Source organism: Somniosus microcephalus, chromosome 6 (genome assembly GCF_052327205.1).
Source record: "Somniosus microcephalus isolate GS21.2 chromosome 6, FLI_Smic_1.0, whole genome shotgun sequence".
Classification (NCBI taxonomy): Eukaryota; Metazoa; Chordata; class Chondrichthyes; order Squaliformes; family Somniosidae; genus Somniosus; species Somniosus microcephalus.
The window spans coordinates 185,905,222-185,932,866 of NC_140992.1; the positions used below are offsets into that span (position 1 = coordinate 185,905,222).

General features: G+C 49.8%; 1 protein-coding gene across 3 annotated transcripts in view; it reads left to right on the forward strand.

The window, feature by feature from the left end:
* The window catches only part of elmo3 (engulfment and cell motility 3), a 215,650-nt gene that overhangs the window by 106,001 nt on the left and 82,004 nt on the right, over positions 1-27,645 (forward strand). For all 3 annotated transcript variants that reach the window (XM_085991016.1, XM_085991015.1, XM_085991017.1), the window contains exons 6-10: positions 8,172-8,341; positions 12,515-12,614; positions 23,234-23,385; positions 25,363-25,441; positions 26,577-26,627. In XM_085991016.1, the coding sequence (XP_085847142.1) occupies positions 8,172-8,341; positions 12,515-12,614; positions 23,234-23,385; positions 25,363-25,441; positions 26,577-26,627 (552 nt within the window). The remainder of the gene's footprint in view (positions 1-8,171; positions 8,342-12,514; positions 12,615-23,233; positions 23,386-25,362; positions 25,442-26,576; positions 26,628-27,645) is intronic.

Below are 27,645 nucleotides of genomic sequence, written 5' to 3' on the forward strand. Positions count from 1 at the left end.
GCAATCGGAGGTGCATTTTGCACTTTTTGGCACCCTGAGCAGCTTTTCGTCAGATCCTCTATCTGTTGGTCGATACCCGGCCACCACACATAAGCCCTAGCAAGGCTTTTCATCTTGACTCCCCCCAGATGACCTTCATGCAGTTCCTTTAGAATTCTCTCTCTTAACTTAGGAGAAATAATCACCCTTGTTCCATACATCAATGTTCCTTGACAGACGGACAGCTGTTCTCGTCTTGCTGAGAATGCCGGTAACAGTGGATCACCATGTGCTGGCCATCCCTTCACTGTCACTTCGTAGACCCGGGACAGTGTCGGGTCGTTCCTGGTTTCTCTTTCAATACTTGCATTGGTGACTGGTAAACATTCGATGATGGTCGAGTGAAATAACTCAACAGGGTCAACCGTCGGTGCCTCCTCCTCTGTAGGTAGTGGCAGGCGCGACAGCCCATCAGCATTACCATGCTGCTTTGTACCTTTGAATTCAATCTGATATTGATGCGCCCCTAGGAAAAGGGACCATCTCTGGAGTCTCTATGCTGTCATCACCGAAACACCCTTCTTAGGGTTAAAAATGGATACCAACGGCTGGTGGTCTGTCAGAAGTGTAAACTTTTGGCCCTGCAGGTAATGATTAAACTTCTTTACTCCCCACACAAGGCTGAGAGCCTCCCTATCTATCTGAGCATAGTTGCGCTCAGCGGAGGTCAATGATCTGGATGCGAACGCGACTGGCCTCTCCAGGCCATTTGGCAACTTGTGTGAGAGTACTGCCCCAATACCATATGGAGAAGCATCACAAGCCAAACGAATAGGCAGCGTTGGGTTGAAGTGAGCCAACACTTCCTCTGAGGTGATCAATGCCTTGCTTTTGCGAAAGGCCCTCTTACAGTCCTCGCTCCACTTCCATGGTACTCCCTTCTGCAAAAGAGCGTTCAGCGGGTGCAGCACCGTGGATAAATTTGGCAGAAACTTATGGTAATAGTTAATCAACCCTAGGAACGACCTCAACTGGGATACATTATCCGGAGCGGGAGCCTTCACAACAGCTTCGATCTTGTCAGGAGACTTATGAAGCCCCTCCTGGTCAATGACATGACCACAGTATGAGATCCGCTTCTGAAAGAACTCACATTTCTGGCGATTAACTCGAAGTCCATATTCTTTCAATCTGGTGAGCACCAGTTCCAAATTTGCAAGGTGTTCCTCGTCATCATCTCCTGTAATCAGAATATCGTCCAGGTAACATTGTGTGCCTGGAATTCCCTGTAATACCTGCTCCATGGCCCTCTGCCAAATTGCTGGAGCCGATGCCACTCCAAAAACCAGTCTATTATACCGGTACAAGCCTCTATGCGTGTTGATCGTGAGATACTGGCGTGACTCTTCCTCAACTTCCATCTGTAAGTACGCCTGCGCCAGGTCTATCTTGGTGAAGTGTTTCCCGCCAGACAACGAAGCGAAGATATCCTCAATCCGCGGAAGCGGATACTGCACCGTGTGAAGCACCGGATTAACAGTGATCTTGAAATCTCCACAGATGCGAACCTTCCCCGGTTCCCCCGGCTTGTTGCTCGATGAACGCTTCATGACGGGAACAATGGGCGTGGCCTACTCACTCCAGTCTACCTTAGACAGTACTCCTGAACGTTCTAGCCCTTCCAGCTCAGCTTCCACAGCAGGTCGTATCGCATAAGGTACCGGTCTGGCTTTGAAAAATTTCGGGTTTGCATGTTCTTCAACCTTGATGTTTGCCGTAATTCCTCTCAGTGTTCCCAGTCCCTGTTGGAACACCTCTTTAGCATCGTCCGATATTCTGGACAATCGTTTAGGTTTGACATCTTTTTTACCGGAATCCACCGTTAGTGCTTTTAAGGAATGCCAGTCCATATTTATTTTCCTAATCCACTCCCGTCCCAGTAGTGGTGGACCTCCCTCAGGTAGCACATATAAGTCCATTCCTCAGCTTTCTTTGCCCTTGTGGACCACCTTTACCTCTATCTTCCCGATGGGGTATACTCTTTGCCCCGTGTATGTTTTCAATACAATCTCCGTATCTCGTAGGGGAATATGTGGGAATAACCTTTTGTAATCTTGCTTATTCATGACCGTCAATGCCGATCCAGTGTCCAATTCCATCTTCACTTGGACTCCTGCTATCTGAAGTGTGACCCAAATTGTTTGGAGGTCTGCTTCCTTACCAACATTGTGTACTCTTAGACTACCCAGTTCATTACTGCTGGAGTCTGAATCTGACTTCTGTTCGTTCGAACTGTTCTCTGTCACCTTGTGTACCTTTCTGTACTTTTCCTGCGGTGATTTTTTGTTGCTGGTCTTCTTTCCTGACCGGCATACTTTAGCTATGTGACCAAGCCTGCCACATTTTCTGCATTCCTGATTTTTGAACCAGCACTGGTTCTGATCGTGCGTTGTCTTTCCACAACGATAACATTTTACTGTACCCAAGACCATTTGATTGGTGCTGAGTTCCGGTGACCGTAGCTGCATTTCCGCCGTGCCTCTCGCTGCGGCTTCGTGCGATGCTGCAATAGTGACAGCTTTATCAAGCGTAAGATCATTCTCCTCAAGCAGTTGCTTTTGTGTTCCTTCTTTTAACAATCCACACACAAATTTATCTCTCAGCGCATCTGCTAGTCCTGTTCCAAACTGACAGTACTTTGATAGCTTACGCAGTTCAATTAAAAATTCAGCGTTGCTTTCGTCTTTCAGCTGCGTTCTTCTGTAAAATTTAAATCGTTCCGCTATCATCAGCGGCGTGGGGTTTAAATGATTTTTCAGGACAGTAACAATATTCGCGAAAGTCTGATCCGCCGGTTTATCTGGTGATAGAAGGTGCTTCAATAGCCCGTATGTCTTCGCACCCATTGAGCTTAATAAGGTTAGTACTTTCTCATCATCTGGTACCTTATTTGCTTTACAATAAACTTCCATGCGTTCTACATACGTGGTCCAATCTTCGATATCGCTATCAAAGGTATTAATGTTCCCATGTTTAGGCATCCTTGCAAGTTTTTAATTTTTTTTTTCTTTTTCTCAAAATGGCGGCTTCCCGCGCTTGTCTTCTTCCCCCGCCTACTAAAATGGCGGCTTCCCGCGCTCGTCTTCTTCCCCCGCCGACTACAATGGCGGATTCCCGTGTTTGCCTTCTTCCCCCGCTGGCTGCAATGGCGATTGCCGTGTTGCTGCCGTTCTCGCCTCCCCAGCGGTTCTCAATTCCCCGACGCTGCTTTGCCTCGCAGCCCCGCTTGCAGCCCGGTCCTTTACACCGGCTGCATTTGAGTTCTCCGCGGCTCTCGTGCCTTAAGCTGCCCCTGTCGCTGCGCTTCTCGGCCTCGATTGCAGCCTGGCCCTTTTTACCGGCCGTGGTCGAGTTCTCCGCCCTTATTCCTCCGTTTTCCCTCCCCTACTCCACAGCCAACGCGGCCGACTTTCTGCTCGTGTCGCTGATCGGCTTACCCACCACCGTGGTAGAAGGGATGATCACTGCCTTTTTAACCCGGGTTCTCGATGCCTCCCGTGCGATGGTGCTCAGCAGGATGATGAGGGCGGATGCCTCTTCTCGACGCCCGTTCTGAGGACGAAGCTGCCTTGGATGTAAAACTGCCGCAGGGTAAGATTGGACTCGTCGCCACTGTTGAGTCTGTGTGTCCCAGTTATGCTTAGGATCAATCACTGGACACAGACAACAAGAATAACTTTTAACAGGTCTTTACTATTCGGAGATCAGGGCTGAACTGCCCAGCAAATCCCTACACAACACTTATATACCGGTGTGGTCACCACCGGTATTACAGTATACAGCAGCCAAGAGAAAGTAGTACATCTCTTAAGGTAGTTCTCTTAAGGTGGAACAGGTTACATACACCGCACTCTCTCTCCCCCCCAGTCTCTCTCTCTCTCTCCCCCAGTCTCTCTCTCTCTCTCTCTCCCCCAGTCTCTCTCTCTCTCTCTCCCCCAGTCTCTCTCTCTCTCTCCCCCAGTCTTTCTCTCTCTCCCCCAGTCTCTCTCCCCAGTCTCTCTCTCTCTCTCTCTCTCCCCCAGTCTCTCTCTCTCTCCCTCCCCCAGTCTCTCTCTCTCTCCCCCAGTCTCTCTCTCTCTCTCCCCTAGTCTCTCTCTCTCTCTCTCTCCCCCAGTCTCTCTCTCTCGCCCAGTCTCTCTCTCTCTCTCTCCCCGTCCCCGGTCTCTCTCTCTCTCTCTCCCCAGTCTCTCTCTCTCTCTCCCCCCAGTCTCTCTCGCTCTCTCTCTCCCCCAGTCTCTCTCTCTCTCTCTCCCCCAGTGTCTCTCTCTCTCTCTCTCCCCCAGTCTCTCTCTCTCTCTCCCCGTCTCTCTCTCTCTCCCCCAGTCTCTCTCTCTCTCTCCCCCAGTCTCTCTCTCTCTCCCCCCAGTCGCTCTCTCTCTCTCCTCTCCCCCATCTCTCTCTCTCTTCTCCCCCCAGTCTCTCTCTCTCTCTCTCTCCTCCCCCCGTCTCTCTCTCTCTCTCCTCCCCCCGTCTCTCTCTCTCTCTTCCCCCCAGTCGCGCTCTCTCTTCCCCCCAGTCGCTCTCTCTCTTCCCCCGTCGCTCTCTCTCTTCCCCCCCAGTCGCTCTCTCTCTTCCCCCCAGTCGCTCTCTCTCTTCCCCCCAGTCGCTCTCTCTCTTCCCCCCAGTCGCTCTCTCTCTCTCTTCCAACAACAACATGCCCTCAAAACAGCCTCGGCACCGCCAGGCACTCCAGCTAGTCTATATATATATATCATATACTCATTTAAAAGGGCAATGTATTCTTGCTCTCTCTTCCCTGCTCTCATATATACATATACTAGCTGGGGAGCCCCGCGTTGCGAGGGCAATTTTGGGGCGCTTGGTCTCCCTGCCCCTGTGTGTCCCCCCTCTCCCTGTCATGTCCTCTCCCTGTCCTATCCCTCCCTCCCCTCCCCTCCTCTCCCTCCCCTCCTCTCCCTCCCTCCCCTCCCCTGTCTCCCTCCCTCCCTCCCCTCCCCTCGCCCACCCCACCCCTCCCCTACTCCCCCACTCCCCTCTGTCCCTCTCTCCGGCCCCTCCCCCTGCCTAGCGCCTGAGGTCCGGTGCCGTTGCGATAGCGGGAATGCTGAGCGGCGGCCGGCGCCGGGAGCGGGCTCTCGCGGGCGGCGCACGCGCGGTCAGTGCGGGCGGCGCATGCGCGGTCAGTGCGGGCGGCGCAAGCCCCCCGCGATTTCCCGAGGCTCGCCCCCCCCCGCGATTTCCCGAGGCTCTCCCCCCCAGCCCCCCCGCGATTTCCCGAGGCTCTCCCACCCCCCGTGATTTCCCGAGGCTCTCCCCCCCGCGATTTCCCGAGGCTCTCCCCCCCCCGCGATTTCCCGAGGCTCTCCCCCCCAGCCCCCCCGCGATTTCCCGAGGCTCTCCCCCCCACCGCGATTTCCCGAGGCTCTCCCACCCCCCGTGATTTCCCGAGGCTCTCCCCCCCGCGATTTCCCGAGGCTCTCCCCCCCCCCGCGATTTCCCGAGGCTCTCCCCCCCCCCGCGATTTCCCGAGGCTCTCCCCCCCCCCGCGATTTCCCGAGGCTCTCCCCCCCCCCGTGATTTCCCGAGGCTCTCCCCCCCCCCTATTAAATTGTTATTTAATTCCCTAACACATCATTAAAATATTTACCTTAGTTCCCTAACACACAGAAAGTGTGGGGGAAAAAATTGTGAAAAATCAAGATGGCGGCCACTCACCTCGGTTCAGAAGGATAAGGCCCGCCCACACACGCACCGATTGGTCGACCGGTCAGGTCACCGAAGCGTAGGATTGGTCAATCGTCGAGTCACTCGACACTCAACTGTAGGAAGGAACCCGCCGTCCGATTGGTGGACCTCGACGTCACACGGTCGCTAATGAGATGCTAATGAGCGGAACGCTGAACGTTTTTGGGATACCGCGGGCGGGATTTTTGTCCGGCCGAAACGTAAATACGCCTATGACCGGTCCGGAATCGCAAGCTTTCTTTTGAGGCGACGCGCGCGTCGGTACGCTCTGCAACTTTCAAACGTATAGAGAACGGACAGACAGACATCGGGACAGACAGAAGAGCCGCTTTATATATATAGATATATACAAAATATACATTTCCCCTTTAAAATAGTATCTGTTTAAGAAGTGGGGCCCACAAGCTGTCAAGTTTCCTCAGGGCTTCTCCGGCTCCATTGGCCTAACTTTGATGTAAATTTGGCAGAAACCCCATTCGTGCATAATCGGGGTTTGCACCGAATGCCCCCCAAATTTGGGGCAGCGAAGCAGTAGCGTTCCCCGAGGAGATTCACCAACTTTGTACAGCACAGACCTGGCATCCATGCCCAGTTACTGCTGGGCTGCAATGAGGCGGCACCGCTTTAAGAATACAAACAGCCTGTGGTCCCCACTTCTTAAAAAAGACATTCTTTTAAAGGGACAATGTACAACTGAAGGGCCCTGGGAAAGGGGGTGCGCTGACGGAATCGAATCTTCCCGTGAAAGTTTTATTAAAGGATCATTTCAATTTAAAGGGGCTGTGTCACAATTAAGTGCCTGGCTGCTGATAATTGTGCCTGCGACAGTTAATACCCTGGGCCTGCTCCAAGACTTCCCGAAAAGCCAGCAAGGTCGCTAGAGGCGAACCGCCTGTTCCGATATTTATTGCTCTTCATCTTCTCCCCTTTCTTCAGTCTCCCTGCTGATAACTTTAAACGCTGTCGGCCAGGGGGGAAAGGCTGAGAAATTGGCCAGGGCTCCCAATCCTGCTGGAAAGAAAAAAAGAAAGATATGTAGCGCCTTTCACAACCTCAGGACGTCCCAAAGCGCTTTACAGCCAATGAAGTACTTTTGAAGTGTAGTCACTGTTGTAATGTGGGAAACGCGGCAACCAATCTGCGCACAGCAAGTTCCCATAAACAGCAATGGTGATAATGGCCAGATAATCTGTTTTTGTTATGTTGATTGATTGATAAATATTGGTCAGGACACCGGGGATAACTCCACTCCTCTTCTTGGAATAGTACCATGGGATCTTTAACGTCCACCTGAGAGGGCAGACAGGGCCTCGGTTTAGCATCTCATCCAAAAGACGGCACCTCTGACAATGCAGCACTCCCTCAGTACTGCACTGGAGTGTCAGCCTGGATTATGTGCTCAAGTCTCTGGAGTGGGACTTGAACCCACGACCCTCTGATTCAGAGGTGAGAGTGCTACGACTGACACCCAAGGCGCCAAGGGTGGGTTGGATGGGATTAGGCTGGACTGTGGCTCAGTGTCTTTGCTCACCCGTGAATGAGTATGTGGGCAAGGTACCCAAGGTATGGTAGGAGGGGGGAGGCATGGGATATAGTTAAATTCAAATTCAGGGAATAATGATTCCTTGGGGGGATTACAGCAATTGGTTGTAACAGGTTTAAATCCCTGCCACAGGAAAAAAATGTACGTGCGCTAGTTTCTGAGTTACTGTGAAACCCTTTTAAAAATAAAAGCAGTATGTTAATTTCAGGGCTGAGCCAGTTTCAAGTATATCGATTTCAACAACATCTTGTATTGATATAGCACCTTTAACGTAGTAAAACGTCCCAAGGTGCTTCACAGGAGCGATTATAAAACAAAGTTTGACACCGAGCCACATAAGCCGATATTAGGACAGGTGACCAAAAGTTTGATCAAAGAGGTATATTTTAAGAGCGGCTTAAAGGAGGAGAGAGAGGTAGTGACGGAGAGGATTACGGAGGGAATTTGAGAGTTTGGGACCAAGGCAGCTGAAAGCACGGCCACCAATGGTGGAGTGATGGAAATTGAGGGGATGCGCAAGAGGCCAGAATTGGAGGAGCGCAGAGATCGCAGAGGGTTCTAGGGCTGGGGGAGTTGATGGCAAAAGACCATGGAGGGATTTGAACACAAGGATGAGAATTTTAAATTCGAGGCGTGTGGTGGACCGGGAACCAATGTAGGTGGGCGACCAATGTAGGTGGGCGAGCACGGGTTATTAGTGAACGGGACTACAGTCAATGGGCCTGCCACTGACGGCAAACCTGCACGTACACCTCTGGAAGTCCATTCAAATAAAAACCTGCTCCCCAAAAACCTGAAATCTCCAGTTCATTTTACAAGGGTGCCTCCTTAAATGGTAGAAGTTGCTCAGTTGACTCTTCCCCTGTTTCTCTTCCTGTGCCAGAGCCGGGAGGCTGAGAACCTCTACACCGGGATCCAGAGTGGGAATTACGATGTACGCTTTGAGTCGCTGAAGGGGCTGGCCATTCTCTCCAAGGATATCACCTTTGCCCAGGAGTTCATCAGTAAGGACGGGATCGCTGTGCTGGTCCGCATCGTGGAGAATGGCAATGAGTGAGTTGGGAACGTGGCGCAAGGCAAAGGCACCCTCGGTGCCTGAAGGAGGTCGAAAGGAAAAGGACTTGCATTTATATAGCGCTTTTCAAGACCTCAGGAAGTCCCAAAGTGAACAAAATTAGGGCACATGGAATTGGGGGTAATATACTAGCATGGATTGAGAATTGGTTAACAGACAGAAAACAGAGAGTAGAGACAAATGGGTCTTTTTCAGGATGGCAGGCTGTGACTAGTGGGGTACCGCAAGGATCGGTGCTTGGGCCCCAGCTATTCACAATCTATATCAATGATTTGGATGAGGGGACTAAATGTAACATTTCCAAATTTGCTGATGATACAAAGTTAGGTGTCAGTTGTGAAGAGGATGTGAAGAGGCTTCAAGGGGATCTCGACAGGCTCAGTGAGTGGGCGAGAACATGGCAGATGGAATATAATGTGGATAAATGTGAAGTTATCCACTTTGGTAGAAAACAAAGGCAGAGTATTTCCTAAATGGTGAAAGATTGGGGAATGCAGATGTTCAAAGGGACCTGGGTGTCCTTGTACATGAGTCACTGAAAGTGAATGTGCAGGTGCAGCAAGCCATTAGGAAGGCAAATGGTATGCTGGCCTTCATTACAAGAGGATTTGAGTACAGGAGTAAAGAAGTCTTACTCCAATTATATAGGGCCTTGGTGAGACCACACCTGGAGTACTGTGTACAATTTTGGTCTCCTTAACTAAGGAAGGATATACTTGCCATAGAGGGAGTGTAACGAGATTGATTCCTGGGATGGCGGGACTGTCGTATGAGAAGAGATTGAGTAAACTAGGCCTGTATTCTCTTGAATTCAGAAGAATGAGAGGGGATCTCATTGAAGCATACAAAATTATTACAGGACTTGATAGGGTGAATGCTGGAAGAATGTTTCCCTTGGCTGGGGAGTCTAGAACCAGGGGCCACAGCCTCAGGATAAAGGGTAGACCATTCAGGACTGAGATGAGAAGAAATTTCTTCACACAGAGGGTGGTGAATTTTTGGAATTCTCTACCCCAGAGGGCTGTGGAGGCTCAGTCATTGGGTATATTCAAAACAGAAGTCAATAGATTTCTGACTAGTAAGGGCATCAAGAGATATGGCGATAGGGCCAGTGAATGGAGTTGAGGCAGAAGATCAGCCATGATCTCATTGAATGGCAGAGCAGGCTCGAAGGGCCGAATGGCCTACTCCTGCTCCTATTTCTTATGTTCAAAGTACTTTACACCCAATGAAGTACTTTTTGAACTGTAGTCACTGTTGCAATGTAGGAAATGTGGCAGCCAATTTGTGCACAGCAAGCTCCCACAAACAGTAATGTGAGAATAACTAGATAACCTGTTTTAGTGATGTTGGTTGAAGGATTGACTAGGACATCGGGGAGAACTCTCCTGCTGTTCTTCGAAATAGTGCCATGGGGTCTTTTACATCCACCTGAGGGAGCAATCTGATCTGATAGACGGTACCTCCGACAGTGCAGCAGTCCCTCAGTACTGCGTTGGAGTGTCAGCCCAGATTTTGTGCTCAATCTCTGGAGTGGGACTTGAACCCACAACCTCCTGACTCAGAGGTGAGTGTGGTACCCACTGAGCCACAGCTAACACCTGGATGCCATCATCCCCTGCCCCCAATTGAGGGCAACTTCACTAATTATCATGCAGAGTTACCGAGCCTGTGAGACACAGGCGAGGCCTGTCGCTAGGGGCCACTCAACAAGTGAAAGTCACTCGTGAATGCCATCGTTATTTGCTCTTCGGACTTGAGTTAAAATTAGCAACATGCCTGTTACAATTTAGGTTCCTCCAGGTCTGTTTTCTCAGGCCCAATGCAAAAAACCAACTCTCATAGGCAAGCTGTTTACCACCTTGTACACAATGTTATCTAGGATAGTGTGGGAAGGGCCAAGAGTTGACCTATTTATTGTCTATCGACTGCACACCCACATCACTTCAGGAGGTGATCAGTCACACCAGACTAAACCACCAACTGCCTTGTTCACAGGTTGTCAGTCACCAGGAATGAGCAGTAACAGGCAGTTGTTGAAGTCAGTTCGATTGAACAGGCTGGGGCTCTTTTCTCTAGAAAAGAGGAGGCTGAGGGGTGACCTGATGGAGGTCTTTCAAATTATCAAGGGGTTTAAAGGGTCGAAGTAGAGAAAATGTTTCCACTTGTGGAGGAGTCCAAAACTAAGGGTCATAAACACAAGATAGTCATTAATAAATCCAATAAGGAATTCAGGAGAAACTTCTTTACCCAGAGAGTGGCGAGAACGTGGAACTCGCTACCACAAGGAGTAGTTGAGGCAAATAGCTAGATAGGGGAAGCTGGATAAGTACTTGAGGGAGAAAGGAATATGCTGATGGGTGAGATGAAGTAGGGATGGGAGGAGGCTCGTGTGGAGCAGAAACACTGGCACAGACCAGTTGGGCTGAATGGCCTGTTTCTGTGCTCTGTAAATAACACAGTACCTCAGAGCTGGATCACGGAGTTAAATAGGCAAGCCAGCCAGCTGAGTTCTTTTGAATGGTTTTCTTCACAGGTCTTTGAAACAAACTTATGGGAATGGGAGTAGCTGCCTGATCCCTATAGTCTACGTAAAACACCTCTACCTATGGAGCAACTTCCTGTGACTGTGCCTATTGCAATCAGTTCAAAACAGCTACTAACTGGTATATTGTGGTGTACCGATCACAGAAAGGACACAATCCGCTTTTCGGTCCGTAGACTATAAATCAGGCGTCATGCCTTTAAGAAGGATCACACCTTTAAGAAACTCGATCTGCAACATAGTTAAGCCCAGAGCGGGGGAGGAGCAGTCGAAGCTGTGGACTGATGAAAGGCAGTCGGACTTGGTGTAGTCTCTGACGCCATTTTTGTGTTCAACATGCAGTCTCAACAATTAAACCTTTTCTGTTGAACCTCTCCGAGTTCAGTATTTTTTGCTAGGAGTACGTAGACTCCTACAATATCATAAAAGTGTCAGGTCCTTATGCACCACTAAAATCTTTGGGCTTCTCACTGGTGTGCCTGTATTTCGATCTGTAATTCCAAGGCACTTTACTTGAACAAAGAACAGTGAGCTTCAAGCTTTAAGTGTTAGCCGTGGCTCAGTTGGTAGCATTCTTGCCTCTGAGTCAGAAGGTCATGGGTTCAAGCCCCACTCCAGGGACTTCAGGTGAGCCCTGGTATTTGATTTGGTTGAGGACACTGTAGCTGATTCACACACTCTCCTGTCACCTCTCGAACCTATGTTTGAATCTGCTGTGGAAAATCTCTTCCTTGACTGTAAGGGTTCTATATTTCAATTAAGTTTGAACCCAGCACCTTTAAGTACAGACCCGTGTGTCAAATGTCCAGTTTGGCACTGAACTGGGGATACAAGGATGGCTGGTAAGGGCAAACAAAAATGCCACACTGGGCCAGCAGAGGGCGTGGTTCTGAGGTTGGCTGGGGCATGATGGAGCAGTGTTGACCGAGCTTTGCTCAAAGTGCTCTCCTGTTACTGGGTAGAATAAGTGGCAAAATGTTCCGAACCATCACCTTGACACCCTTGCAGTATGAGCTGTGGCTCAGTGGGTCGCTTCTGAGTCAGAAGGTCATGGATTCAAGTCCCACTCCAGGGACTTGAGCACATAATCTGGGCTGACACTCCCAGTGCAGTACTGAGGGAGTGCTGCACTGTCGGAGGTGCTGCCTTTCAGATGAGACGTTAAGCCGAGGCCCTGTCTGCCCTTTATAGGTGGACATAAAAGATCCCTATTCTAAAGAAAAGCCGGGGAGTTCTCCCCAATGTCCTGGACAATATTTTTCCCTCAGCCCACATTACTAAAAAAAACACAGATTATCACATTGCTGTTTGTGGGAGCTTGCTGTGCACAATTGGCTGTCACGTGCCCTACATTACAATAGTGACTACACTTCAAAAGTTCTTAATTGACTGTAAAGCGCTTTGGGACGTCCTGAGGAAGTGAAAGGTGCTATATAAATGCAAGTTTGTTCTTTCTTGACGCACAAAACGTGGCATTCCTGACTTTGTTTCTTCATTCCGATCTCCCTGGCTCAGTCTGGTCTTTCTGTCCTTGATGAGGGTGGGTGTATTACACCAAACGATGAATACCCCAATTAATGAAGTGATTGTTTCTTGTGTTTTTCAGCACTGGCGAGAGTTTGGCTCACACACTCAATGCATTCATTGAGCTTATGGAACATGGAGTCGTCTCCTGGGAAACCCTCACCCACGTTTTCATTAAAAAGGTAAGGGTTCCTGTGAGATGTGGAGATCACTAGGGAGCGCTGTGACTAGTAGTAGGCTGCACCTCTGGTTTAGGCCTCTGAACACAGATTGGCTGGTTACTGGTCAATTGACTCGGGAACAGTACCCGTGGATTGGAGGGTAGCTAATGTTACCCCAATATTTAAAAAGGGGGGTAGAGAGAAAGCAGGGAATTATAGACCAGTAAGCCTTACATCGGTTGTGGGCAAAATGCTAGAGTCCATTATTAAGGATAAAATAGCGGAGCACTTGACAAATGGGGAAAGGATCGGACAGAGTCAACATGGATTTACAAAGGGTAAATCGTGTTTGACTAATCTGCTGGAATTTTTTGAGGAAGTAACTGGTAAAATAGATGGGGGAGAGGCAGTGGATGTGGTGTACCTTGACTTCCAGAAAGCCTTCGATAAGGTTCCACACAAAAGATTATCATGCAAAATTAAGGCTCATGGGATTGGGGGCAAAGTATTAACGTGGATAGAGAACTGGCTGGCGGATAGAAAACAGAGAGTTGGAATAAACGGCTCGTTTTCGGAGTGGCAGGCAGTGACCAGCGGGGTGCCGCAAGGATCTGTCCTGGGACCCCAGCTGTTCACAATATATATAAATGATCTAGATCAGGGAATTGGATGCAATATTTCCAAATTCGCTGACGACACTAAACTAGGAGGAGGGGTGGGCTCTGATGAGGATGTCAGGAGGCTACAGTGCGATTTGGACAGGTTGGGGGAATGGGCGGATACGTGGCAGATGCACTATAATGTGGATAAATGCGAGGTTATCCACTTTGGGGGTAAAAACAGGAGGGTAGATTATTATCTAAATGGCAATAGATTGGGAGATGGGGAAGTGCAGAGGGACCTGGGTGTTCTTGTGCACCAGTCACTGAAGGAGAGCATGCAGGTGCAACAGGCGATTAAGAAGGCAAATGGTATGTTGGCCTTCATATCAAGGGGGTTCGAGTATAGGAATAGGGATACCTTACTACAGCTGTACAAGGTGCTGGTGAGACCGCATCTGGAGTATTGTGTACAGTTTTGGTCGCCCCATCTGCGGAAGGATGTTCTTGCCATGGAAAGAGTGCAACGGCGATTCACCAGGCTGATACCTGGAATGGCGGGAATGACCTACGAAGAGAGATTAAATAGTTTGGGCTTGTACTCACTGGAGTTTAGAAGATTGAGAGGGGATCTCATCGAAACATATAAAATTATGGCAGGCCTGGACAGGCTGAATTCAGAGAGAATGTTTCCAATGGCCGGGGAGCACAGAACCAGGGGCCACAGTCTAAAAATAGCGGGCAAATCATTTAAAACAGAGATGAGGAAGAATTTCTTCACTCAAAGAGTGGTGAGCCTGTGGAATTCCCTGCCACAGAGGGCTGTGAAGGCTAATTCAATAAATATTTTCAAGAGAGAATTGGATATATTTCTGAAGGCTAAGGGGATTAAGGGTTACGGAGAAAAGGCGGGGACGGGGTACTGAACTGGTAAGATCAGCTATGATCTCAGACGAAGATCAGCCATGATCTCATTGAATGGCGGAGCAGGCTCGAAGGACCGAATGGCCTACTCCTGTTCCTATCTCTATGTTTCTATGTTTTCTAATGCCTTTATTGAGTTGGTCTGTAGCTCCAGATCTACCCTCGTTAGAAAGAAACATGTTACTGTGCCAATTCTCAGTGGAACCAGCAGGCAGCCTGATCCACCACTGCCTAAACAGTGAGGTCCATTTTTCCCCATGGATACCCACCTTCTACCAGTCTGGTCATCCAAACAGCCCCATTGATGATAAGTGGACCCGATGTTGTGACACTGAGCCATGCCGAATAGGAGTGCTCCCAAGGCCAATCACTGGTCTGCGCTGAGTTAGCTGACCTCCGCCAGCGGCCCTGACCCTTTGCTTTGCTATGGATCTGCTGGCACTAGCAGATTACATAGGAACAGGAGGAGGCCATTGAGCCCCTCGAGCCTGTTCCGCCATTCAATGAGATCATGGCTGATCTGCCTTTGCCCATATTCCTTGGTATTAATCTAATAATTAATCTAGCATCAATTGCCATTTGCAGAAGAGAGTTACAAACTTCTACCACTCTTGTGTGTAGAAGTGTTTCCTAATTTCACTCCTGAAAGGTCTGGCTCTAATTTTTAGACTATGCCCCCTAGTCCTAGAATCCCCAACCAGTGGAAATAGTTTCTCTCTATCTACCCTATCTGTTCCCCTTAATATCTTGAAACCTTCGATCAGATCACCCCTTAACCTTCTAAATTCTAGGGAATACAACCCTAATTTGTGTAATCTTTCCTCGTAATTTAACCCTTGGAGTCATTCTGGTAAACCTACGCTGCACTCCCTCCAAGGCCAATATATCCTTCCTAAGGTGTGGTGCCCAGAACTGGTTACAGTACTAGGTGTGGTCTAATCAGGGCTTTGTACAGCTGCAGCATAACTTCTACCTCCTTGTACTCTAGTACTGTAGATATAAAGGCCAGTATTCCATTAGCCTTTTTGATTATTTTCTTTACCTGTTCATGACATTTTAATGATCCATGTACCAGGACCCCCAGTCACTTTGGATGTCCACTGTTTCTCGCTTTTCACCATTTAGAATGTACTCTGTTTAATTCCTTTTAAGTCCAAAGTGGATGACCTCACATTTGCCTGCATTGAAATCCATTTGCCACAGTTTTGTCCACTCACTTAATCTATTGATCTCCCTGTGTAATGTTATGCTTTCAGCCACACTGCCTACAATGCCACCTATCTTTTTGTCATTGGCAAATTTGGATATATGGCTTGCTATGCCATCATCTAAGTCATTATTAAATACTGTGAATAGTTGAGGCCCCAACACAGATCCCTGTGGGACACCATTAGTCACATCCTGCCAACTTGAGTACCTACCCATTATCCCTACTCTCTGGGGGGGATTTTAACTCGGGTGCGGGATGGTGTCGTGTTATCCGAATTTCGTGTTTCCCACACAAATCTAAATGGATGTGGGAGATTGATGCAATTTTAACTGAATTGGCCAATTGATTTCCAATGTGTGGGAAACCTTTGCAAATGGGGTTTTCATGACTGAAAGTCCCCTCTGATGACGTCATTATTGCTGCTGCATTTAAGGTCCACAGCAAGCCTTGCTTCTTCTGCAGACTGCCAAGCTTCTTGACTATGCAGTGTGAGGGAACTGCAGCAAATATGACAAGCGGGAGGGCCAGATCAGCTCCTCGCTTTGGCAAGGTGGCACTGCAGGCATTAGTGGATGGGGCTAGGGCCAACAGGGAGGTGCTCTTCCCTTCATCAGGGAGGAAGACGCCTCCCACTCAGACCAAGGCTGTGTGGATGCAGCTGGCTGAGGAGGTCAACTCCTTGGGAGTCACCCACAGAACACGGATACAGTGCAGGAAAAGATTTCATGACCTTCAGCGCACTGGAAAAGTGAGTATGAATTTCCCATCACCCTCAATCTGATCCCCATTGCCTTTCCTCACCAGCACTCAGCTTTAGCAATCTCTTCCTCCACATCCCACTTGACACTGACATCCATGCACCCTTACCCATTCCCCCTCTCTCAATGCTCACATTCACATAACTATTCCACCATGCAGCCCTCACACTCCCTATCACTCTGATGCTTTGAACACAACTGACAACACAAGGGAGGGCCCTTGGTCTTGCAACCTCACTCCATCTTTGTCTCCTTCTAAGTATCTATGCTATGCAATCTCTACACTCACTTCTTCATTCTCACTCAACCTCCACTTGTCTCCCTCATTGCAGGAAAAGAGAGCGAGCCAGGACAGGAGGAGGGACAGCCTCAATAGCCCACCTGACCCCCTGGGAGGAGGCCATCCTGGAAATTATGGGAATAGAGGATGATTCGCGCGTGGGGGACAGACAGGCGGGTGGAACAGCTAGCTGGTGACAGAAAAGTTTCCCATCTCTCTCTTTGACATTGCATGAGTCACTGATAATGATTGTGAAGCTGTAACAGATGGACTTATGAGCATCTGCAAAAAGCTATGTGCATGTAGCCTATGCATCACATCTCTGATTCTTTCCTTTACTCCCCCACAGGACCATCACAAGCATCTGTCCCCCCAGCCAGACTCCTCAGAGGAAGCCGCAACCTCTGAGGGCGCAGCGTCAGCAGAATTCAGCACACCCAGCACCAGCGCAGACACTCACACCTTGGTGGGACTTTCGGAACATAGAGTAGTGTTGTCACCTGGTGTATCACAGCTCACAAGTGAGCATCAGCAGATTGTGGAGACAGGGACAGCAGTGGAGAGTCCTTGTCGGAGGGTGCAGGACTCTGCCAGCTCGGCTCAGCAGCATGTCAACCCTCTGCCTCTAGGTCCATCCATAAGATCAGAGGTGATGGAACTCCAGGCACAGATGCAGGAGTCTCTGGCAGGTTTTGTCTCTAGGGTCGCTGCGAGTGTGGAGCGAATGGAGGAGTCCATAGCGAACATGAGCAGAGCCTTTGTGGAGTCATTGGCGCATGAACGCATCACCACGGAAAGGATGGCTACCTCCGTGGTAAGGCTGGCTACCGTAGAGGGGAGGATGGCTAAGGTAGAGGAGAGGATGGCTATGGCCATGGAGGAGCTTAGTCGCCAGGGTATGGAAAACATGGTCATTGTTCAGAATAGAATGACATCTCTTGAGTGATGGGCATCTATTGAACAGAGAAACCAGACCTTCATGGAAGTCCTTCTGAGTAGGACTGCCATTGCAGATACGGGTCCCCATGGCCCCCCTGATGTGCAGCAAGGTGCTCTCCAGCCAATTGCAGGCACTGAGGGGGACCTGACCCATGAGAGGGAGGTTGGTGGCAGACCTCAAGGAAGTGGGGCCTCCTCTCCAAGCGCTCACACTTCCATGCTACTGCAGAGCCCTCGGTCAGAGACGCACCGGAGTCCACACCCAAGTGAGATAGACGTCTCAACCCCTGCACAGCCACAGGAGCAGCAGACTGTTGACGAGCCCTCACAGGCTCGCAACCCCAGAGGACGCCTGCCAAAGGTGTCGAGACAGGGGCAGCATGAAAGTGAGCAAGGGGCCTCCACATCTGCTGAAGCCACAGGGGAGGCACCACGTAGGAGCACGCGTAAGAGGAAAATTCTGCACAAATAGTCACAAGGGTAGTCACTAGGGTGCAATTTTGTGTTTATTGTAAAAATGCCATCACGTCGTTATTGAACATAAAAATTCTGATGGCAAATGTTGCAGTTGTGGCGACTGTCATTTTGCTTTTGGGACTTCCACATTGAGGCCTTAGGAATACTTGCAACTGTCAGTATGGTGGTCAGAATGCTAGTAATCCTCTGGTTCTTGGCCATTGTCAAAGCTCTGATAAGCAGCGAGGCAAAAGTGTTTGATTGACCAGGCTAAGCAAATCTGGCCAGGATGAGTGCGTTCCTTGCATCCCGGACAGCAATGTTCTCGCGTAATGCTGCCGCTGGTTGATGGGCCTCTGCAGGATGTTCGTTTTTCACCACCACCACCATCATCATCATCATCATCATGGCTGCTGAGTACTGTAGGGCTCCACCTGATCTATCCAGGCATCTGAAGCGCATCTTCAGCAAACCAATGGATCTGGTGGAAATGTGGCTGGAGTTATAGCGCTCCTCAGCTTCGTTGGCTGGCCTCCTCAACGGCGTCATTAGCCACTTCCTCGGGATAGCCCTTGTCTCCAAGTAGCCATCTGTTAAGTTGGTCTGGCGGACTGGTGCAGTATGAAGGAGTCATGGCAACTGCCAGGGGTACATGTCACAAACATGCAAAATTTCCTTCTTGTGGTCACACACCAGCTGAACGTTGAGGGAGTGGAAGCCCTTGCGGTTGACAAAAATACGATTGCGATGGGGTGCCCTAAGGGCCACATGTGTGCAGTCAATGAAGACCTGCACCCTTGGAAAGCCTGCCAGATGAGCTAATCCAACCGCTCGCGCCGTGACACTTGCTCGATCCTTGGTGAAATGGATGTGATTGTGCGCGAGGGCAAAGAGGGCATCGGTGACCTGCGTGATGCAAATATGTGCGGCCGCCTGGGAGATGCCGCTGATGTCTGCTGCTGATCCCTGGAATGAGCCTGAGGCAAAAATGTTGATTTCGGTGGTGACTTTGATGGCCACTGGTAATGTTTGTCCACCTGGTCCTCTGGGCAGCAGGTCTTGATGTAGCATTGCGCAGATGTCAGTCACTACCTGTCGCAAAAGTTGGAGCCGTCTTTGGCACTGCTGCTCAGACATGTTGAGGTAGCTGACCCGGTGTCTGTAGACCCTGTTTGGGGAGGTATCTCCTGCGCCGACGGGCTTCCAGGCGCTGGCCCCTTCTGGCCTGTGCAGTTTCAGGTGGGTGAGCAGCAGCCTGGCGCTGCTGATGTTGCTGGTGCTGCTGTTGTTCCTGGTTCTGCTGCTGCTGTGGCTGGTGCTCGAGCCCCTCTAATGCCCAGATGGGAAGGAAATAAATGGCTCCCATGCTTCTGGTATATGCCTCCGTTGAGGAAGCACTGAGTGAAGGTGGCGAGAGGGGTTTCCCAGGAGGTCACACTGGAGATGGGTGTGAGGCTCCAACCTTCCACAGGTGTGGTTAAGCCTTGTAAAAGTTGCCCCAGACCTGAGACCACTAAGTCCTGCCACCTGCAAATCATGGCTGATCAAATCTCCTCTTTAATGGTTGACCTGCAGTTGATAGTCAGCAATCCAATAGTGCTCCCGCCAGGTTTCACATTCGTGTTTCCCACCAGGCATGTTTCACGTGGGAAAAGGGTTAAATTCGCAAGGGCCTTTCAAAATAGGATTATAGAGGCCATTTAGTGGTTGTTAAGGGCCTTAATGACCAGTTCCGCCTGTTGGATACGGGATGGAGTCGGGACCATCAGACATGACTGAATTAAAATTGCTTGGAGTCGGGAACCAGGCCGGGGGGGGTTTGGGAACCAGGCCGGGGGGGGGTCCCGCCCGCCAGTTTTTGCGATTTTAACCCCCCGCACACCTCTAAGCCCGCCTCCACGCTCAATGAAAATCGAGGCCTCTGTCTCCTGTCGCACAGCCAATTTCCTAACCAGGTCAATAATTTGCCTTCAGTTCCATGGGCTTCTACCTTAGATAACAGTCTCTTATATGAGACTTCATCAAATGCCTTCTGGAAGTCCATATCAATAACATCCATAGACATTCCCCTGTTCACTACTTTAGTCACCTCTTCTAAAAATTCAATCAGGTTTGTCAGGCTTGACCTACCTTTCACAAATCCATGCTGGCTCTCGCTGATCAGCTGAAAATTTTCGAGTTGCTCAGTCACCCTATCTTTAATTATAGATTCTTGCAATTTCCCAACAACAGATGTTAGGCTAATTGGTCTATAATTCCCTAGATTCCCTCTCTCACCATTAGCGGAATGACATGCGCAATTTTCCAATCTTAAAGGAATGGTTCCTGAATCGAGAGATCTTTGGAAGACTATAGTTCAGGCATCTGCAATGTGCTCACCTCATCTAGGCGGTCGTTCTTCACGTGCGAGTTGGGAATGTGAGTCTATTTGACCAGGTCACAGTCAAACCCCATCCTCGCCCCGCTGGTAATCCCTACATGTACAGTGGGTTGGGGAGGGGGGTGGTGGTGGTGGGTGGAGGGGCGGGGGGTGGGGGGGTGGGAGGTGGTGTCAGTGCATTGCGATTGAGAGCAGGAAACCCTGTCACTGTCTTGGGCACCAATCGGGGTTTGGCTGCACGTGGGCAGTAATGCAGCATTGCTGTCTGTTGTGTTCCGTCTGTCTTCCAATCCGTGGCCCTGGAGCGGGAATGTCGCTGGCTTTACGGAGTGATGGGGTGGTTCTGTGCAGTGCGATGTCTGAGGGATACGTTTACAGCTTGATTGTTGATAGGAGTGTAACCCTCCACCGCTCCCTCATTCCAGGCAGCATTCCAAAGCTGAACATCCCAGCAGCCGTCAGCTCTGCTCTTTGTCCAGGTGCAGGGAGGTTGTGGGAGGTCAGTGGAGTGACTTGTGCTCTAACGTCACTCCAGACATGTGGGGATCCATCTGAGGCTGATGGTTCCTCACATGGGGAATTAACACCAACCAGTGTGTTTCAAGGTTCGGAAAGTAGGCACTTCGCTGTGTGTCTGGTGTAACCATAGCACCGTAAAGAAACAAACTCAAAACAGATCAACACCCGCTTTCAACCAGCCAAGCAGGCGCTAGGTGAATGTCCCTGACATGAGGAGGCAAGGAGCAGTAACGTCCTGATGGAGTGAATGGAAGAACTTGGATTGACACATCACCTTTTACATGGTACGGGTGTCCCAAAGCACTTCACAGCTGGTGAATTCATTTTGAATTGCAGTCCCTGTTATGATTTGCGCACAGCAAGATCCCAAAAACGGCAATGCGCTGAATAACCAGTGAATCTGTTAGCCAGGAGAATCTCACCAGACACTGGTGCGTTGGAGGCACTTTTCTGTGGTTGGGCTGAGGGACATTGCTGTGACAGTGTAGAGGGAGCTTTACTCTGTATCGAACCCGTGCTGTACCTGCCCTGGGAGTGTTTGATGGGACAGTGTAGAGCGAGCTTTACTCTGTATCGAACCCGTGCTGTACCTGCCCTGGGAGTGTTTGATGGGACAGTGTTGAGGGAGCTTTACTCTGTATCGAACCCGTGCTGTACCTGCCCTGGGAGTGTTTGATGGGACAGCGTAGAGGGAGCTTTACTCTGTATCGAACCCGTGCTGTACCTGCCCTGGGAGTGTTTGATGGGACAGCGTAGAGGGAGCTTTACTCAGTCTCTAACCCGTGCTGTACCTGCCCTGGGAGTGTTTGATGGGACAGTGTAGAGCGAGCTTTACTCTGTATCTAACCCGTGCTGTACCTGCCCTGGGAGTGTTTGTTGTGTCAGTGTAGAGGGAGCTTTACTCAATCTCTAACCCGTGCTGTACCTGCCCTGGGAGTATTTGATGGGACAGTGTAGAGCGAGCTTTACTCTGTATCGAACCCGTGCTGTACCTGCCCTGGGAGTGTTTGATGGGACAGTGTAGAGGGAGCTGTACTCAGTCTCTAACCCGTGCTGTACCTGCCCTGGGAGTGTTTGATGGGACAGTGTAGAGGGAGTCTCTGTATCTAACCCGTGCTGTACCTGCCCTGGGAGTGTTTGATGGGACAGTGTAGAGGGAGCTTTACTCTGTATCTAACCCGTGCTGTACCTGCCCTGGGAGTGTTTGATGGGACAGTGTAGAGCGAGCTTTACTCTGTATCTAACCTGTGCTGTACCTGCCCTGGGAGTGTTTGTTGTGTCAGTGTAGAGGGAGCTTTACTCAATCTCTAACCCGTGCTGTACCTGCCCTGGGAGTGTTTGTTGGGACAGTGTAGAGGGAGCTTTACTCAGTCTCTAACCCGTGCTGTATCTGCCCTGGGAGTATTTGATGGGACAGTGTAGAGCGAGCTTTACTCTGTATCTAACCTGTGCTGTACCTGCCCTGGGAGTGTTTGATGGGACAGTGTAGAGGGAGCTTTACTCTGTATCTAACCTGTGCTGTACCTGCCCTGGGAGTGTTTGATGGGCCAGTGTAGAGGGAGCTGTACTCTGTATCTAACCCGTGCTGTACCTGCCCTGGGAGTGTTTGATGGGACAGTGTAGAGGGAGCTGTACTCTGTATCTAACCCATGCTGTACCTGCCCTGGGAGTGTTTGATGGGACAGTGTAGAGCGAGCTTTACTCTGTATCTAACCTGTGCTGTACCTGCCCTGGGTGTGTTTGATGGGCCAGTGTAGAGGGAGCTTTATGTTGTATCTGACCTGGGAGTGCTTGATTCTAAAATAACAACAGAAAATGCTGGAAATACTCAGCAGGCCAGGCAGCATCCGTGGAGAGAGAAACAGAGTTAATGTTTCAGGTCTGGGACCCTTCATCACACCCTTCATCTTTTTCCAGCATCCGCAGTATTTTGCTATTATATTAGTGCTTGATTCTAACCCTGGGTGCTTAAACTGGAAAGGGCTCCAGCCCCAGCATTCATGTTCCTTGCCTTGATTAGCATAAAATAGGCCTGACGAACAACACGAACACGGTGAAAGGCCAGTGTGGCTCACAGTGCGGCATCAGAACCTTTAACCTCACTAACCTAGAGTTCGCTAGACTTTAGAAGAATGAGAGGGGATCTCATTGAAACTTATAAAATTCTAATAGGACTAGACAGACTAGATGCAGGAAGGATGTTCCCGATGGCGGGGGAGTCCAGAACCAGGGGCCACAGCCTAAGGATAAGGGGTAATCCATTTAGGACTGAGATGAGGAGGAATTTCTTCACCCAGAGAGTGGTGAACCTGTGGAATTCTCTACCACAGAAGGCAGTTGAGGCCAATTCATTAAATATATTCAAGAAGGAGTTAGATATATTTCTTAAGGCTAAAGGGATCAAGGGATATGGGGAGAAAGCAGGGACAGGGTACTGAATTTGGATGATCAGCCATGATCTCATTAAATGGTGAAACAGGCTCGAGGGGCCGAATGGCCTACTCCTGCTCCTATTTTCTATGTTTCTATGTAACCTATTGAGCTGTTGTGTACATGTCTACCTGTGTGTGTGTAGATTGCAGGTTTCGTGAACAAGTCTGCGATGGATGCATCGATCCAGCAGCTGTCCCTGGCCATCCTGGAGAGTATGGTGCTCAGCAGCAGCTACCTGTTTCAGCTGGTGAAGAACGAGGTCCCCCTGGACAGGCTTATCGCTCACCTGCAGGTGTAAGTAGCAGCAAGACCCCAGATCGCAGGGCAGATCAGGAGTGCATCAGCTCCCATTCTCTAGAGTCTGTAGATACTTTAACTGATTCAGGCACAAAAATTCAAATTTTCTTCCTGGCAAATGGTGAGGACAGCTATGGATGGGGGTCTTTCCTGCTCTGGGCCATGGCAAGTGCTGGATGTAGCGCTGAATGTTGGTTCCAGGTAAGGTGACCTGGTTTTGAAGTGGACGATCCTGTTTTTGGAGGTGACCGTCCAGTTGCTTTGAGAGATGAAGGCTGGAGAGCAAATGTCTGCTTTCGACTTGCTGATATAAGCCCAGGGGCACGGGTGAGTGCACACAACTTGTGTTCACGCATATTTGGGCCTGTTCTTGTAGGCTTGCGGCCTTGCACAGCCTGTTTTTTTCCCTAAAGATCCTGTTCAAACCAGGGCAATAGATGGCTGCCCTCTTCCCACCATTTTCCAAAGTGCTCTCAGGTCTGTCTGAAAATTACTGCGAGTTATTGCTTTGTGCCATAAAATGCCCAATAACTGAACTGGACAAGCTCTGCGACTGCCAGTAGTGCTGATGACATCGAAGGTCACTCCATCGGCTCCACAGCTCAGTAAACTCTTCCCTTTTTGCTGAGTTGAATAGTATTATGGGAGGGTCCTGATTCTCTCAGCTCTCGCATTGTGTTTTCTTTAGTTGCCCAAACTGTGCCTGATTTTTATCCATTTGGAGATTGCGTGCAGTTTATGCAAACGTTCACCAGCACATGGCACTTCAGCTCAGAGGCTGCGTATCCTTCCATTCCCTTGTCCTTTCTGAGTCCTTGTCCTTTCTGAATCCTTGCCCCCACAGTGAGGCAGCTGAGACCAGGAGTGTTCAGGGCCGTGCATTGGTTCAATTCCCACTCTACCCGGTTCCCAGCCTGAGCCGTGCTGAGCAGGGAGCTTTTGCTGGGGGCTGTTGTCTCTCCCAGGAAGCAGGAAGGAAATCCATGGCGAGAGTCACACCAAGGAATCTGGAACACTCTTTCCCCCCCCCCCGCCAAAGGCTGTTGTTCCTGGGGGTCAGTTGAAACTTTCAAGACTGAGATCGATAGATTTTTGTTGGGTAAGGGTAGCGAGGGATATAACTTAACCTCAAGCAATGGTTTAACCTCTGACTCGCCATGAGCAATGCCACGGGTACCATTGGTATATTTTTACATACAATTTACAGCACAGAAACAGGCCATTCAACCCGACAGATCAGTGCTGGTGTTTATGTTCCACAGGAGCCTCCTCCTACCCTATTTCATCTAACATCAGCATATCCTTCTATTCCTTTCTCCCTCATGTACTTATCTAGCTTCCCCTTAAATGCATAAGTGCTATTTGCCTCAACTACTCCATGAGGGAGCAAGTTCCACATTCTCACCACTATTTCTAATTGTGTGCAAAGTTTTCTCTTTGGGTGGTGCTGGAGGGTATCTGCTCTTTAGGTAGTGCTGGAGGGTATCTGCTCTTTGGGTGGTTCTGTTGGGTATCTGCTCTTTAGGTAGTGCTGGAGGGTATCTGCTCTTTGGGTGGTGCTGAAGGGTATCTGCTCTTTGGGTGGTTCTGTTGGGTATCTGCTCTTTGGGTGGTGCTGGAGGGTATCTGCTCTTCGGGTGGTGCTGGAGGGTATCTGCTCTTTAGGTGGTGCTGGCGGGTATCAGCTCTTTGGGTGGTGCTGAAGGGTATCTGCTCTTTGAGTGGTGCTGGAGGGTATCTGCTCTTTGGGTGGTGCTGGAGGGTATCTGCTCTTTGGGTGGTGCTGGAGGGTATCTGCTCTTTGGGTGGTGCTGGAGGGTATCTGCTCTTTGGGTGGTGCTGAAGGGTATCTGCTCTTTAGGTGGTGATGTTGGGTATCTGCTCTTTGGGTGGTGCTGGAGGGTATCTGCTCTTTAGGTGGTGATGCTGGGTATCTGCTCTTTAGGTGATTCCTGCCTTTTCTTTTCTCCGCAGGACGAACCAAATGATCCAGACTAAAGCAATGGCGCTGATTATCGCCCTGCTACTGAGTTCCAAGGAGGACGAGAGGAAGGTAATCTTTCAACCTCCAACGTTGGCAGCAGCTCTCTCTAACTGGGCACATCGTTCCTCACAAGCTCCATGGCACCAAACTGCTCGCAATTCAGCAGAAATTGGCACTACATTGTCAGGAAGCCCACTTGAACGGCTGGTGTTGGCAATCGAAATGTTAGACTCCTGCGGTGGGCGGTGGGGCCACACTAGAGTTAGGGCTTCGGCACATTGATGGAGAGAGTAGGGGGAGCTTTACTTTGTATCTCACCATGCGACACCTTGACCTCATTCTGAAAAACACTGTCTTCTGTCAGCATTGAAGTGTGTTGGGTACATTTGGTGTCATAGCAGACAGAAGGAGCCTGTGCCCCAACATTTCCTCAGCAGCCTTCAGTTGCATGTATCACTGTATCCTTAAACCTCATGGGAGGGCTCCTCCAATGGCCCCACTTAGTGTGGTGCTGATCGATGAAGGTTGCAGGTTCAATCCTTACTACTGGACAGGCCTATCAGAGGGGATAATGTATTGGACAGTCCTATCAGAGGGGATGTTTTATTGGACAGTCCTATCAAAGGGGGTGAGTTATTGGACAGTCCTATCAGAGGGGAAGTGGGATTGGACAGTCCTATCAGAGGGGATGTGGGATTGGACAGTCCTATCAGAGGGGAAGTGGGATTGGACAGTCCTATCAGAGGGAATGTGGGATTGGACAGTCCTATCAGAGGGGATATAGTATTGGACAGTCCTGTTTTTCTTGGGGGGGGGCAGGGGAGGTGTGTGTGTGCCTGCGAGTGCGTCAGCAGGATCAGTCTGGCTATGATGCCCCACATGGTCAGATAGCCTGCCGATACAGTGTTAAGTCTCACAGATGAAGAATGGCTCTTTGTGTGAGATAAAGGAGAGCTGATGGGGGCTGTGGAACTGTGTCCCAGCAAGAGCCTGGAGATGGAGGGAGAAAGTCTGGGAGAGGAGGATTTAGAACAACTTGAAGTGAATAACATTAATTTGGAATTCATCAATTATCCTTACGACATTTTAATTCTGTCAAATTGTGCAGAGAAAGTCCATTCTCATTCAGCAACCTACCCCATGTATGGTCAAGTGTCTGTTCCTGGGCATCTTCAAAGCTTGTGTTATTTTTTCCTCCTATCAGGAAACAATGGAATTCCTCAATAAAAGAAACCTCAGGCAGTACATTTTCAAGGTAAGGAATACTCGCATTCACCACTGTAACTGGACAGTCTTATCAGAGGGGATGTGGGATTGGACAGTCCTATCAGAGGGGATGTGGGATTGGACAGTCCTATCAGAGGACATGTGGGATTGGACAGTCCTATCAGAGGGGATGTGTGATTGGACAGTCCTATCAGAGGACATGTGGGATTGGACAGTCCTATCAGAGGACATGTGGGATTGGACAGTCCTATCAGAGGACATGTGGGATTGGACAGTCCTATCAGAGGACATGTGGGATTGGACAGTCCTATCAGAGGAGATGTGGGATTGGACAGTCCTATCAGAGGGGATGTGGGATTGGACAGTCCGATCAGACGGGATGTGGGATTGGACAGTCCGATCAGAGGGGATGTGGGATTGGACAGTCCTATCAGAGGAGATGTGGGATTGGACAGTCCTATCAGAGGACATGTGGGATTGGACATTCCTATCAGAGGGGATGTGGGATTGGACAGTCCTGTCAGAGGGGATGTGGGATTGGACAGTCCTATCAGAGGGGATGTGGGATTGGACAGTCCTATCAGAGGACATGTGGGATTGGACAGTCCTATCAGAGGGGATGTGGGATTGGACAGTCCTATCAGAGGGGATGTGGGATTGGACAGTCCTATCAGAGGGGATGTGGGATTGGACAGTCCTATCAGAGGGGATGTGGGATTGGACAGTCCTATCAGAGATGATGTGGGATTGGACAGTCCTATCAGAGGACATGTGGGATTGGACAGTCCTATCAGAGGGGATGTGGGATTGGACAGTCCTATCAGAGGAGATGTGGGATTGGACAGTCCTATCAGAGGACATGTGGGATTGGACAGTCCTATCAGAGGGGATGTGGGATTGGACAGTCCTATCAGAGGACATGTGGGATTGGACAGTCCTATCAGAGGACATGTGGGATTGGACAGTCCTATCAGAGGACATGTGGGATTGGACAGTCCTATCAGAGTGTATCTCCTGCCGCTTTCTTTGGGCTTGCTTCAGACACT